This window comes from Mustela erminea, unplaced genomic scaffold, assembly GCF_009829155.1.
Source record: "Mustela erminea isolate mMusErm1 unplaced genomic scaffold, mMusErm1.Pri scaffold_46_arrow_ctg1, whole genome shotgun sequence".
Taxonomy (NCBI): Eukaryota; Metazoa; Chordata; class Mammalia; order Carnivora; family Mustelidae; genus Mustela; species Mustela erminea.
The window spans coordinates 70,594-86,709 of record NW_022476406.1 but is presented as its reverse complement, the minus strand read 5'-3'; the positions used below and the strand labels follow the sequence as shown (position 1 = coordinate 86,709).

Below are 16,116 nucleotides of genomic sequence, written 5' to 3'. Positions count from 1 at the left end.
CTTTTCTGAATTGCGTTAGGCAGAAGGAATAGGGAACTGCATAGTTCCTTCACCCGATGTGAGGATATCTGCTCTGTTCTGGCACTGGGAGCTATTTATGATTTTCTGTTTCTTTCTTCATTCATTCATTCATTATTTATTTATTGTTTTTGCTCAGCAGTAAGAATTGAGGACTTCCCGTGAACATCTAGTATGCAAATGAATGAAGAGCAGTATTTGTGGTCCAGAGGTAAGGTATTCTCCAAACACTTAAAGGCTGTCCTGAGTAACTCTGTTACAGGTCAGTGCGGAGTGGATCAAAGCAGAAATAAGCATCTCTGGCGAGAGCAAGACTTCACCTAAAGCAGGAATGTCTCAATCAGGAATTGAACCAGAGGGAAAAAAAAAGCCTGGGAAGTAAATATTTGGCAGGCTCCCTGTCTAAAGGGGAAAGTTTCCTGAGCAGGTTCAAAACACCTATCTTGTTCTGATAGTGGAAATAGATCATACAACTTACAACTTAGATCATACAACTAAACCTTTTATTCTTCTCTTTCTCTCAACAAATACAGTTCTGGATATTATTTTAATTCCTGTATAGTTTTTCTACACTGAGAGAATATCCTGGGCAAATGAAATTAGTAGCCATTTCATTTTCATTGTAAATGAATACACTGGTGTTTTTATTATTTTTTTAATTTTATTTTTTTTATTTTTTTTTATTTTTTTGTCTTTTAAACTGCTTTATTTACTTCACAATATATACTGAACATCTTGCCATGCAATAGGGTAAAACTCCCTTGCTGACAGAATCTTACATTTTGGGTCAAAATACAACATTCAGTTAGAAGTTGGTCATAGGAGACCCACAAGAAACATGTAACAACACCAAAAGGTTGACAATAAAGGTACACTGAGAACATTAACTTTAGGAAGGTGTGTCTTCCTATTAACTTCAGGAAAAACATCAGGATTCAAGGCATAAAGCAAAACTCATCATGATGGTCATGGTGAGGAGGTCGGTGCTAACTGCCCGCAGACTATGACTGAACAACTGCTTTTCCCTCAGCTTTTCCATCAGCTGTCTCATCTCCTCCCCAATCCTTTCCATATTCTCCTCTCTCGTTCTTCCCTGTGGTTCTCCAAGCCTCTGAATCATGTCCCATCTATACTGCTGGATGGGTTGCCTAACACGGAACCGCCTATGATTTACTCTAGGCATACAATATTCACCAGCTTCCAAAGGGAGGGCCAAAGGCTCTCCTTTATTAGCAGCTTGCTCCTTTTCATCCTTTTTTTCATTTTCCTGTTTGGCATTCTCCACGTTGAGATTTTTTACTGCTTGTTCCTCTTTGGACGCCATTGCCCCTGGGCCTGTCCTTGCAGTCTCCTCCTCCTCCCGATTCTCGCCGAGAGTGCACCGCCGCGACACTTAGACCTGCACACCTGCTTCCCCTCAGCGTCTGACTCTTCGGACCGCTTCTGGCCCGCAGGGCCACCAGGTGTAGACACCGAGAAGTGAGCGAGCGAAGGCCGGCTCTGACGCTGCAGCCTGGTGTTTTTATTTTTATACGCAAACTTCCAAAGAACATGATTCAGCATCTCTGGTCCTGTAATGCAAAGGCCCGACCATGAACTAAGTGAATTCATGAAAAGTAAATGTCGCTCTGATTCCCTTTGGCCAGCATGCTTTCTAACTCCTCAACTTTGCAACACTTTCAGCCTCTTTTCTATTGAAAGGAATTTCTGCTTATAGATCAAGGATTAAAAAGTTTTAATTTGGGGACTTTTGTACTTATTTCTAATGATTAGTAAAACCCTTAAAGAAGATTCCACACTTCTCTCGAGTACAACAAAGGGGACAGAACGCATTCCACTCGTGGGAGAAGAACCTCAGGGATGGGGGCTTTTCTTTCTGTTTTGCCCCAAAGAAAAGGAGAACACCTGAAGCTGACCTGCTTCTGAAAAAGAATAAGGCCTTAAAATGATTTCCGAACAATTAATAAGATCAGTATGAAATTAGGAAAAGCCTAAGAAGAAAATTATGCAGATGTCAATAAGGGGTTAGAGGAAATGAATCTGGCCAAGGAAGAAGAAAGCTTTAAGAAAGAATTGATAATGTCCAATGATGAAGAATCATGAGAAGGGTTTAAGAAAAGGTCTCTGGATTTGTTAACAAACAATATTTTGTTTGCTTGACTGCTTCTTTACTGTATTAAAAAAATTTCTTACTGTTTTCATTGCGGTTTAAATTTGGAATAGATATATCTCATAGTTCTAATATCAAAAGATATCAGAGGAAAAGCTTCACTATTGTACTGGATATCCCAGCAAAAAAAAAGGCAAGGAAAAAAATTCACAAGGATTGTTTTGTTTTGATTTGTTTTGTTTTTAATTTATTTGAGAGAGCCAGAGAAAGAGCATGAGTTTGGGGGAGGGGCAGAGGGAGAGAGAAAAGCAGACTCTTCACTGAGCAGGGAACTTGACCTCAGTCTTGATTCCAGGACCCTGAGATCATGAGCTAAAGATAGACACTTACCTGGCTGAGCCACCCAGGTGCCCCCCACAATGTATAAGGATTGGAAAGAAATTAATTTGTTAACTGGAGAAAAATGATAGGCTGTATATATAATTATAATCTATAAACCTTTAGTATTAATACTGAATTTAGCAAGTTGCTGGATATAGTCAGTATATAAAGAGCAATTATGTTTTAAAATACTAGCACTAAACAATTAGAAAATGAATTTTTGAAACTGATAACATATGAATGAATGAATGCATCAGAAATATCAAATATCTAGTGTATTAGCTTTCTATGATAGCTGTAACAAATTATCACAAAGTCAAGTGGTTTAAAATAAACTGTCAAAAAAAATAAAAAAATAAAATAAAATAAACTGTCATACTTCTGGACACCAGAAGTCTGAAATCAAAGTGTCAACAGGGCTACACTCACTACAGAGGCTATAGGGAGAATCTGTTCCCTGCCTTTTCCCATTTCTGGTGTCTGCTAGCATTTCTTGGTTTGAAGCTGCATCACCCGATCTCGGTCTCCATCTTCACATTGCCTTCTCTTCTGTGTGTGTCATGAATTTTCCCCTTCCTCTATTATATAAAGACACTGATAGCATTATGATCCATCTGGATAATCTAGGATTATCTCCTTGTCTCAAGAGCCTTAACTTAATCACATCTCCAGAGACCCTTCTTCCAAATAGGGTGACATTTATAGGTTCCAGGGATTAGGACCTGATATTTTGGGGGCACCATCTAACACATGGCACCTAGGAATAAATCTTAATGAAAGGTGTATTAGGACACTATACTGAAAATTATATTTTTCAAAGACATTAGAGAAGATCCAAATAACTGGTCAGATGCAGTATGCTCATGGATTGGAAAATTCGATATTGTAAAATTGTCGGTCTCCCAGTTGATCAGTGGATTTAGTCTAATCCTTATTAGCATCCCAGCAGATTGTGTGTGTGTCATTTGACAAGCTAAAATTTAAATGGAAATTCAGAAGATCAAGAACAGCCAAGACAATCTGGAGGAAGAGCAAAGTTGGAGAATTTATAGTACAGGTGTTAGAAAGTAGACCAGTGGAACTAAATAGAACTCTTGTGACTGTTTTATTTATGCAAAGGTGACACTGTACTAATGTGGAGAAAACAATGGATGCTTTGATAAACGTTGCTGGATCAACTGAATGTATATGTGGAAAACAAAAAACCTTGATGCCTACTCATACTAAAAATAAAAGCAAAAAAAAAAAAAAAAAAACTAAATAGATTGTGGACCTAAAAGTTAAAGGTAAAATAAAAATCTTTTAGAAAATACCATGGTTTATTGTCTTATAACATTGGATAATCAAATTATTTCTTAAATAGTACATAAAAAGCATGATGAAAATATTGAGCATTCCAGGTTCAGAAAATAGTACGGGGGCCACTTGACTAGCTCAGTCAGTAGAGCATGCAACTCTTGATTTCAGGGTTGTGAGTTCATGCCCACCATGTCAGGTGTGGAGATAGCTTAAGAATAGAGAGAGATCAGTGGGGAATCTGCTTCCCCCTCTCTCTGCCTCCCTCTCTGCCTACTTGTGATCTCTGTCAAATAAATAAATCTTTTTTTAAAAAATAGAGGAAGAAAAAAAAGAGAACGGAAAGAAAACAGCATGGAATATGCAAAGAATCTTGAATTGTGTTATGTCAAGGAGCTACAAATAATTTTGTATTCCTGGAGCATGAAGTGAATTCAGAATGGGCCTAGAGAGTTAGGCAAGGGATGAACCACATAAAGGCCTTGACAGTGCTCAAAGAGTTAGGCAATTTTTAGATAATGGAAGAGGAGCAGAGGGCTCTAAGCAAGAGAGTGATTTAGTTCAGTTGGTATTTTAGGTAAAAATTGAATGTGGAAATAAATGAGAAGGCCATTGAATTAGTTAAGAAATTATGAGGTTTAGGGGTGCCTGGGTGGCTGAGTGGGTTAAGCCTCTGCCTTCGGCTCGGGTCATAATCTCACGGCCCTGGAATCGAGCCCCACATCGGGCTCTCTGCACGGCAGGGAGTCTGCTTCCCCCTCTCTCTCTGCCTTCTTCTCTGCCTACTTGTGATCTCTCTCTGTCGAATAAATAAATAAAAATCTTAAAAAAAAAAAGAAAAAGGAAAAGAAATTATGCCCCTGGGGATAAAAATACATGTTTTTAAAAATTTTTTTAAAAATTTAAAAATAAAATTAAAAAATTAACAAGTAAAAATAAATTTTAAAAAAGAAATTATGAGGGGCGCCTGGGTGGCTCAGTGGGTTAAGCCGCTGCCTTCGGCTCAGGTCATGATCTCAGCGTCCTGGGATCGAGTCCCGCATCGGGCTCTCTGCTTGGCAGGGAGCCTGCTTCCCTCTCTCTCTCTCTGCCTGCCTCTCAGTCTACTTGTGATTTCTCTCTGTCAAATAAATAAATAAAAAATTAAAAAAAATAAAAAATAAATAAAAAATAAAAAATAAAAAAATAAAAAAATAAATAAAAAAGAAATTATGAGGTTTAAGTTATGGCATTGGTAACAAGAATAGAATTGGGGATAGATGCAAATAATTAGGTAAAAGTAGCAAAACTGGGGGATTGGTTGAATATGGAAAGGAAGAAGGAATGGAAGAATCTAAGCTGACGCCAGTATTTTAGCTTGAATGGCTGAGTGGATTGTGTCAACAACAGAGTTGGTGAATACTGAAGACTTACCAATTTGAAGGACAGGGAGAATGAAATAATTTCCAGATACATTGGTTTCTCAATAAGGAGATACCAGCATGTAATTGGATATATAATTAAGATCAAGAGTGCAGAGAGGGATTTGTTACCAATTGATTGTAGCTAACCAAGGTCATGAGACCAAAGTAAATCATACAAGAAGAGGATGTAAGATGAGAAGTATAATGAGCTGAGGATAAAAAGCAAATGGACATCAACATTGAAAGGCCATACAGAGGAAAAGAAATGCATAAAAGAGACTGAGCATAAATAGAGAAAGTAGAGAAATAAGGAGAGTGTAACTTCCTAAAACCAAAGGTTTAGAGAGCTCTAAAGAGAAAGGATAACCAGGACAGCAGAGAAGTCAGTAATTAAAGCTGAGGCTCCTGGGTGCCTGAGTGGCTCAGTTAAGCAACTGCCTGCAGCTCAGGTCATGATGCCAAGGTCCTAGATCGAGTCCTGCATTGGGCTCCCTGCAGCAGGGAGCCTGCTTTTTCCCTCTGCCTCTCCTTCTCTCTTTCTCATAAATAAGAATGAATAAAATCTTTAAAAAAAACATAAAGTGGGGCACCTGGGTGGCTCAGTAGGTTAAGCCGCTGCCTTCAGCTCAGGTCATGATCTCAGGGTCCTGGGATCAAGTCCCGCATCAGGCTCTCTGCTCAGCAGGGAGCCTGCTTCCCTCTCTCTCTCTCTGCCTGCCTCTCAGTCTACTTGTGATTTTTCTCTGTCAAATAAATAAATAAAATCTTTAAAAAAAATAAAAGTAAGGTTCCAATATGTACAGTGCTTCAGCACATAAGAAAACATGATCTTGGAAAGACCACTTTTACTGGGTCATGAGCCAAAGAACCAAACTGCAGTGGATTGAGAAGTAAAGAAGTCTTTTAAGGAAATGAGAACAACTAATATGAACCTATTCCAGTAAATTACTCATATGGATAAGAAAAGGAAAAAATGGAACTAAGTGTCTTGGAGCAATGTAGCTCTAAAGTTATAGACAAGAGTATGTATATATGTAATATTTCAAAAGTTGAAGTACCAAGTGCAGTTATTTCTACCCTATTATCAGTTGGTTATCTAGGTCTGTGTACACAGTAGATGTTTAATAAATGTTTACTGAATTGAACAAAACTAATATCCAGACCATAGCAGTATGTGTATATCTCCTTTCTAATGTATACACATAAATCACTGTAGCTGCCTGAACATGCTGAGAGTATTTCTGAAAGAGTATAAAAGAAACTGTTTACTGCTGGGGAGGGGGTGTCACTGTTTGAAATGGAAGGGGGATTTTTATCTCATGTATTCCATTTACAGTTGGTCTCTTTTGCCATGAGTATGTATTGCTGTTTTGAGGAAATAAATGTCTAAAGAATCAATAGACAAAACACAGATAAGTATAATTTTTAAACTTCTAGTAGGTGGAACTTCTACACTTCCACCTACTAGAAGTTGAGAGGTAGAACAGAAGAGGAAAGATGGAAAGAGGGTAAGGGGTATTATCCTCATTTTACAAAAGAGGAAAAATTTAAGCAGGGCAGTAATTGTGGACTATACCTTAATTCACCAACTACACTAGGCACAAGGGAAGGAACTCAAATTTTATTCTTAGCATCCAGGATCATAATGATTTTCTTTATGACAACAATTTTGCTGAAAAGTTTATTGATTTGGTTTTTGCTTCTTCTTTATTATTACATTAGAAGTTCGTGTCTCAGAAGTTTAACTCCCAACACTCAGGTGAGGCTATGCAACACTGAGCCCAGTTTGGTGGCGAGGGCCCAAACAACAGGGAGGAGCTCCAGGTTTTTGTTTTGTTTCTTCTGTTTTTCTTGGAGCCACTGATCCTCAAGGAGGGGTGAGGGTGGGATCACATAATTTTAGAGGTCTGGCAATGCCCTCCCTACCCCCATAGCTACCATTTCTGAAGCTGGTCTTAAAACCACCATTTAAACAGATAGGGAGATAGGAAACTACAACACAAAGTAGATCATTTCATTTTTTAGGATGTTTAAGTCCTAGAAAACCTTTCTTTTTCCTTCTTTCTTTTTTTTTCCTTCTTCCTTCCTTCCTTGTACCCAAAGTTCAACTACGTCTAAGAGAAACCCCAAATAACTGCCTTAAACAAAATGAAAATTTGCTTTTCATGTAAAAGATATCCAGAAGTAGGCAGTCCTGGGCTGAAAAGACAACTGCAACGAAAAAGGTGAGCAATGCAGGCTGCTTTTATATCAGCTCTCCACCATTCCTAGAGTGTCAGTTTTGCCCTTGTGATCCAAGATGGTGGTTAGAATGCCAGTCATCATGACCACACTCCAAGTTAGAGAAAGAAAGGCAGAAGGCCACACCCTGCTCTTTAAGACTTTCTGGAAGTATAGCATACCAGTTATGTTGGTATATCAATGTTCAGAACTTAGTCACATGGCCCACTAACTTCAAAGGAGACTGGAAAATGTCAAAGTGCTCCACTAAAAATCAAGGTTCCATTGCTAAGGATGAAGTAGGAAATGAGTACTGAAAGGTAGCTAGCAAGCTCTGTCACACTGTTCGTTTAACTATTGGAAAAGAACAGGGGTGCCTGAATGGCTCAGTGGGTTAAGTGTCTGACTTTGGTTCAGGTCATGGTCCCAGGATCCACCCCATGTGGAACCAGAGTGGAGCCCCTATCGAGCATCCCGTGGAGCCCAAGGTTGGGGTCCCTGCTCAGCAGAGATACTGCTTTTCCTTCTCCCTCTCCCTGTTGCTCCCCTAGCTTGTGCTCTCTCCCTCTCTCTCTCTCAAATAAAAATATAAAAATACTTAAAAAATAATGAAACAAGCTTTCTTGGAAACAACTGCATATATTACTAAATCTGGAGTCATCTCTATTCTCTGGGTCTTTGACATTTGTTACTGTTTAGCCGAGGTCTCCACTTAGACTCCCACAGGTTTTTCATTTTCTTTTTTTAACCCTTCCCTTCCTAAGCAAATGAATATAAATGTATAGTCATTTAATTTCACCTGTTTTGTTTTGGTTATCTGAAACTTTTGGGAACTTTTTGAATTGCAGCTTTCCTACTTAGCTGTAAAAAATTTTGCTTTAAGAACATGAACAGTGTTTTAATTTATATTTTCAGCATTGGGTACAATCCCTGTGCATAGAATTCTCAATATTTGTTTAATGAATGAATTCTGCAGTTAGAAGTAAAAGACATATCTTGAAGAGTTAGGTTTTTGTTTTTTCTTTTTGTTGTTTGTTTGTTTCAATTCTGGAACTGTTTATGAAAGGAGACTATGAAATCTCCCTGTTTTTTTTTTTTGGTTTTTTTTTTTTTTTAGATTTTATTTATTTTATGACCGAGAGAGAGAACACAAGCTGGGGGAGCAGCAGGCAGAGGGAGAGGAAGAAGTAGGCTCCCTGCTGAGCAGGGAATCTGACCTGGGGCTCAATGGGGGGGATTCCACTTGGGCTCCACGTGGGGTACAACGCTGGGCTCAATCTCAGAATAATGAGATCATGACTTGAGCCAGAATCAGGCACTTAACTGACTGAGCCACCCAGGTACCCCAATCTCCCTGTCTTTTAAAATAAAGACTTTTAGGTGCCTCGCTAGCGCAGTGGGTAGCGTGTCAGTCTTGTCTCATAAAATAGTAAAGTCTTTTAAATGTCTGGGAGAGTTATATATTTGTTTTGTTTTAAAATCTTATGTATTTTATTTGAGAGAGAGAGAGATAACAAGCAGGAGAGAGGGGCGGAGGGAGAAGGAGATGCCCCGCTGAGCTGGGAGCCCAACTGGGACTCCATCTCAGGACCCCGGGATCATGACCTGAACTGAAGGCAGACACTCAACCAACTGAGCCACCCAAGCACCCTGGGAGAATTATATGTGAACACATATCCTGACTTTTAGAAGTGGGAAGGTGATTTAAACTTTTGCTAAATTTCTAGATCATACAAATATGATTTTTTGATGATTTCATTGGCTAAATTTTTAAAAAGGGAAAGACTCTAGATAGTGACAAGTTTAAAGTTTACATCTTAACTCTGCCCATGATACATAGTATCCTTTCCTAACTCACTTCTTCCCATCAATTTTATAAATTACAAAATGGGATTTATAAATCATATTTTTAATGAAGAAGATATTAAAGAACATATTAATTAAAATCAGTCTAGGATCCAAATTCTGACGTAATCTGAAGATTTGGGGATAAGAATAGAAATGCCAACCTCTGAAATGGAAACAAACTAAGTCCATTTGTGGAAATAATCTTAGAAAGTAACTTGAAAATGTATTAGAAAAAATGCTGCTCATGAAATTAAGGGTTCCTAATATATATTCTTGTAGACTGGAGATAGTAATCAAAATACAATGTGGAGAATGATCTATAAATTTGTTACTTAGACAGTAATCACACACACACCCCTGTCATTAATATATATTAAATATTCAGATGTTAGTTATTGTTATTAAATGTATAGATTAGAAATAAAGTCAAAGAAAGAGAAGGAGACCAAGGAGATGGCACCCAAAATCAATACAATCGTCCTTTAATTAGAATAAAATATTCCTAGAGATAACAATACAAAGCAACAGGTCTCCTGAAGAAAACTCAATTTTCTGGGCTTATACAGGATTTTTTTTAAAGTACCTTACGGGTGTGGTACATAAACAATTCTGGAACACTGAAAAGAAATTTTTTTTAAAAAGTAACTATTAGCAATGGTGCTATGTTCTGTCTCCCTTTCTGTCTGGCTACAGGATCTCATAGCTATATCCTGATCTAATTTCATTACTTTTGGTTACCATAATAATGTGATTTCCTTTAGCATGGGCCAAATTTGGGGCTGTTGGGTCTTGCAGCAGGTGTAGGACCCATACTGTTACTAAGTCTCTCTGTCTCTGTCTCTCTCTTGCATACACTCATGCACACCTCTCATTTCTCATCTCTCAGCTCTATTTTCTCTGGGTTTATCTTATTCTCTAATATGCAAGAAGCCACTCCCTAGACATGAACTTCCTTTAAGCCTCATTAAACAACAAGGAATGAAGGAGAAACATGGTGCTTTACTAGATGGGTGGCTTTTCAAACCTTTTGTAACCCAGTGTAATACACGTTATATTGTCAACCCAATACAGACATACATAAATATGTGTCAGTCAGCTATTTCTGCATAATAACAGCCAGAACATCTCAGGGGCATATGACACTAAGCATTTATTTTCACTCACTGGTGTGTGTTGGTTAGGGTCAGCTGATTTGTCCTGGATTCAGCCGGGTTTCATGGCTGATCTTGGCAGGGCTAGCTCATGTCTGGATTGGCTGATGGTTAGCTGACATAGCCTTCTCTTAACTCACGGGAGGGTCAGCCTTTTCATTCTATTAAATTTTCAACTGACTGGACAAGACCCACCCACATTAGATAGAACAATATGCTTAACTCACCTAAGGATTGTAATGTTAATGTCATCCAAAAACACCTTCAAAGAAACACTAAAAATATTTGACCAAATATCTGAACATCCTATAAATCAGTCAGGTTAATACATAAAAGTAGACATCACAGTCTCTTTATGCTTTGCTTTCCTAAGATAGTAATCATCCCCAGTCTACCTAAGATTACTCCTTCACCAACACTCACCCCCTCACCCCCAGAAGAAATGTATCATTAACACTCTTGTTTCTGGAAGATAGGCCATATTTATCTTTTCTTTTTTTTACTGTAATGTTTATTTATTTTTTCTTTTTTTAAATATTTTACTTTTTATAAACATATAATGTACTTTTATCCCCAGGGGTACAGGTCTGTGAATCGCCAGGTTTACACACTTCACAGCATTCATCATAGCACATACCCTCCCCAATGTCCATAATCCCACCCCCCTCTTCCAAACCCCCTCCCCCCAGCAACCCTCAGTTTGTTTTGTGAGATTAAGAGTCACTTATGGTTTGTCTCCCTCCCAATCCCATCTTGTCTCATTCATTCTTCTCCTACCCCCTTAACCCCGCATGTTGCATCTCCACTTCCTCATATCAGGGAGATCATATGATAGTTGTCTTTCTCCAATTGACTTATTTCGCTAAGCATGATACCCTCTCGTTCCATCCACATCGTCGCAAATGGCAAGATTTCATTTCTTTGGATGGCTGCATAGTATTCCATTGTGTATATATACCACATCTTCTTTCTCCATTCATCTGTTGATGGACATCTAGGTTCTTTCCATAGTTTGGCTATTGTAGACATTGCTGCTATAAACATTCAGGTGCACACGCCCCTTCGGATCACTACGTTTGTATCTTTAGGGTAAATACCCAGTAGAGCAATTCCTGGGTCATAGGGTAGTTCTATTTTCAACATTTTGAGGAACCTCCAAGCTGTTTTCCTGAGTGGCTGCACCAGCGTGCATTCCCACCAACAGTGTAGGAGGGTTCCCCTTTCTCCGCATCCTCGCCAGCATCTGTCATTTCCTGACATTAATTTTAGCCATTCTGACTCGTGTGAAGTGATATCTCATTGTGGTTTTGATTTGTATTTCCCTTATGCCGAGTGATGTGGAACACTTTTTCATGTGTCTCCTGGCCATCTGGATGTCTTCTTTGCAGAAATGTCTGTTCATGTCCTCTGCCCATTTCTTGATTGGATTATTTGTTTTTTGGGTGTTGAGTTTGATAAATTCTTTGTAGATTTTGGATACTAGCCCTTTATCTGATATGTCGTTAGCAAATATCTTCTCCCATTCTGTCAGTTGTCTTTTGGCTTTGTTAACTCTTTCCTTTGCTGTGCAAAAGCTTTTGATCTTGATGAAGTCCCAATAGTTCATTTTTGTCCTTGCTTCCCTTGCCTTTGGTGATGTTCCTAGGAAGATGTTGCTGCAGCTGAGGTCGAAGAGGTTGCTGCCTGTGTTCTCCTCAAGGATTTTGATGGATTCCTTTCTCACATTGAGGTCCTTTATCCATTTTGAGTCTATTTTGGTGTGTGGTGTAAGGAAATGATCCAGTTTCATTTTTCTGCATGTGGCCGTCCAATTCTCCCAACACCGTTTGTTGAAAAGACTGTCATAAATTTATTCCATTGGATGTTCTTTCCTGCTTTGTCGAAGATTACTTGACCATAGAGTTGAGGGTCTATTTCTGCCTCTCTATTCTGTTCCATTGATCTATGTGTCTGTTTTTGTGCCATTACCATGCTGTCTTGATGATGACAGCTTTGTAATAGAGCTTAAAGTCTGGAATTGTGATGCCTCCAACTGTAAGACCCGTGGATCCCCTTACCCAAGAATCCAACACTGCCACTGGATGCAAATAGCAAGAGGTTTATTGGGGCGCAGGTACCGGCGGGTGGTCGGCAGCTCCAGCTAACCGAGCACACCGACCGAGGGGAAAGCGGGGTTTATATAGACAGGTACAAACAAGTTTTGGGGGGGACGGCGCTGATTGATTGATAATTTGAACAGGCATTCTTGGCGTCAGTGGATTGGGTCAGGGGACCTGCGCGAAAACAGACAAAGCAATCTTACAGAAGCAGAACTGGTCGGTTAGCCCACGCATGCGGGAAAAAAAGCACTACCAGGATATTGAAGGCCTGGTTACTTATCAAGTAAAGACAATTTGGAGTCTCCTGGTGGAATGTCACACTCCTGCCATCAAGCATCCTTGTTAATGAGATTTAGGTTTAGAAGAACTTCAACTTTATTTACTTTTCCTTCTACCTCCGCCTCCTTCCGTTTGTCATGGAGGGGAGGGTGACATTAGGGCTATTGATAAGGTAACTTCTTTGTTCTAAATCTCAAGGACATTTGCAAACCAAAGGAGACTCCTACCTTGCAGGATTGTGATCTCTGCAAGATAACCATTTGTCCTTCTTTTAGGGCAGTCAGGGGTCCTGAGGAATGCCACACATATGGAGGGGAGCGGATGAAGGGGGGGTGCAAGGCACCAGCTTTTGCTTTGTCCTCAGCCATCCTCCTCCTCCCTCATCATTCCCCCTGAACAATTTTGACCCTTTAAATCTTTAAGGTGGTTGAAGGTGGAAGGTCTCATCTTCTATAACTTCTTCGTGCTGAATAGGGGCGTAGAGCTGTCCCTACCTACTGGGGTCAATATTGATCAGGGTAGGAATGTATAAGGGAGTTATGAAAGGTGGAGGCAGCTGAATCCGGCGCTGACAGTGAAGAGGCGTCCTCGTGTGCGATAAGGATCATCTGTCGTGGTGTAGTCATTGTAGCAATGGAGTCTCGGCACCAAGTAGAGAAACATGGAACAAAGCAACATATTAAGGTTAATAAGGTGATAAGAATGAGAAGCCCGAAAAGGAGATTCGGCCATAGTCCTCCTTCAAACCAGGAACTTAACCATTCGCTGAGAGAGAGAGAAGAATCTTGTAGGGCCTTAGTTTGGGTATTCATATCTTTTATTAGTCCTGTGACAATTTTGTGATAGTCTGGGATGTACACACAACATTCTGTCTTGATAATTGCACATGTGCCACCCTGGGCTGCTGTCAGGACATCTAAAGCCATCCTATTTATCTCTTAAGGGAGGGGACTCTCCAGGGCAGGGGTCTTTCATTCCCCCCTTTTTCTTTATGATGGATAGAATCTTATATCCATTCGTCTTGTTCCTGCTCTAAGCTTGTCTGGGACTCTGATAGTTTTAGGAGTTGATATTGTTGAGTTAATACCATAGTCTGGATTACAGACAAGCGGTCCTTCGTGAACTGGACAAGCCTATTTAGGATGCAAGGGCCAAATGACAGGATCAATAATAAGATGATAAGGGGTCCCATTAGGGTGGATAGCAAGGTTGTGAACCAAGGTGACCGGTTAAACCAATTTTCGAACCAGCCCTGCTGGGATTCGAATTCCCTTTTTCTTTGGGCTAATCTTTCTCTTAGCTTGTCCATTGTTTCTCTGACCACCCCGGTATGATAGGCATAAAAGCAGCATTCTTCTTTTAAGGCTGCACATAATCCCCCTTCCTTTAAGAATAAGAGGTCTAGTCCTCTCCTATTCTGTAGTACTACCTCTGATAAGGAAGTCAAAGATTTTTCTAAGGCTGTGATTGATTTTTCTATGGCTTCTAAATCATCATTCATAGCAACCTGTAACTGCATGAGCCGATTACCTTGGATTAAGGTGGAAGTCCCTGTTCCAACACCTGCTGTTATTCCCCCGATGCCCAATAGCAAGGCTATAGTCATAGATATAGGCTCCCTCCTCAACACTCAGCCTTTATCATTTAGCTGGATTTTCCTTCAACAATCACTACTCCAAGCATTGGGGGAACAACTTTTAATCATACTCCAGTCGCTTCACAATGCATTCTAATAGCAGCAGATCAGAACAGTACTGCGTTACTTGCCGACAGAACAGACAGACCTGAGGTCAAGACCTCCATTGGCTCCTTTTATGAGGGCTGTTTTATGCTTGGCTAAAGCGTCTGTTTGCAATCGCATCTCAACAGAGGTGGGGTCATCCATTATCTCCATAAGTCCATAGTTAATCCTATGGAGTGCAATAGGCTGGCTTTTAGGCAATTTCATTATCCCAGCCACACATAAGGTGTTAGTTAAGTTATACAATTGTAGGGGAATCAATCCCATTTTCCAGTTGTTTAATCATGTGTGAGGGGGTTCTACTGGTACCCCCATAAAACACTTAAAGACAAATCTAGAATTTAACATCCATAAAGGTGTGTTATTAAAACATAATTTTTCTCTCTAAAATAACCCTCATTTACAGAGATAGCCAAATCAGGACAAATTCACTTGTGAAACAAGTCCAGTTTTAACAAACTTGGCCTATTATTTACATAAGCTCAGCAAGAACAGTGAGTGTGATCGATAGACCTTTTAGAATCTGCTTTGCTGGAACTTCTTATGAGCAATCTCTAGGTTGAACTTTTAGTAGCCTCTCCCGGCCAGAAGCCAAGCCCTGTAATTGCCATCAGGCATGCCTGCAATACCTTTGGGCGAATTCCTCTTCCTGAGACTGCACCTACCAAGGAGTGACATTCTTTACTCACCTGGTGAGGCTGCTGGGAACTCTGTAAGCAAGGTATCAGGCCATCAGTCCCAAGGAGCTTTATGGCTCCAGGTTTCATAAAGTCAACCTTAGTTCCTTTAAAGCTGTCTGGTCATATCTGAGTCTATGCATGTCTTTCTCAAATATGACATTCCAGTCAAAGCCTTGGTAAAATAACCAGTTTCCAATGGTGTCCTGTTACAAGGAGAACAGAGTCTTATTGAACTTATGCAAATGACTGATTGCCATGGAAGAATGCTTATTGAAACCTTTTGGTTTCAGAGGGTTCATATATAGAGAGAAAAGCTTGAATGCTTTGAGCACTTTCACATCTCTATAAGTTACAGATAACTAGGAGGAAGTATCCCTAGTCTGGAAGAGCAAACATTAGAGAGAACCAGCAATGTTTAAAGTAAGACAAAACATTAAGAGACACAACACTATAATCTTTTAGTTCATTTAGTCCCATGTTACTAATTCTGGTGAATGCGGCTTTAGTCAGTTTTGGAAATTCTTACCCATTTCAGTTTTAGGATTTTCAAGTATATCAAATATCTGTATTTGTCCTGAAAGTCCTTTATAGGAATCTCCTTGAAGATAAAACTCATTTTGCCAGAGAATTAAAGCAATTATAAATGACAAAAACTCAGAATGGATATGGTTAGAGCTAAAGAGACACGGGAGTTTACAATTTAGCTGCAAGGAAATCAGGTTATTTCTGAGGTACATAACATTCCCATAATTACAATATCAAGCGGTGATCTCTCAAAACGTTAAATTTGGCTATCTTTTTCAATATTCCTCTGGCTATTTGAGGTCTTTTCTGGTTCCATACAAATTTTAGGATTATTTGTTCCATTTCTTTGAAAAAAAATGGATGGG

The 16,116-nt window shown here is 39.5% G+C and overlaps 1 protein-coding gene and 1 long non-coding RNA gene across 2 annotated transcripts in view; one reads left to right on the top strand and one right to left on the bottom strand.

Annotated features, from left to right (window-relative positions):
* Positions 1-57: 57 nt before the first annotated feature.
* LOC116584015 overlaps positions 58-16,116 on the top strand; it is a 51,363-nt gene continuing 35,304 nt past the window's right edge. Inside the window, exon 1 of the long non-coding RNA XR_004283010.1 lies at positions 58-229. This is a non-coding gene — a long non-coding RNA (uncharacterized LOC116584015). The remainder of the gene's footprint in view (positions 230-16,116) is intronic.
* LOC116584013 (protein BEX1-like) lies at positions 684-1,464 on the bottom strand. The gene is given in 2 exon segments (XM_032332003.1): positions 684-1,000; positions 1,003-1,464. Coding segments are annotated over 2 exon segments (387 nt in total). The 5' UTR covers positions 1,343-1,464; the 3' UTR covers positions 684-953.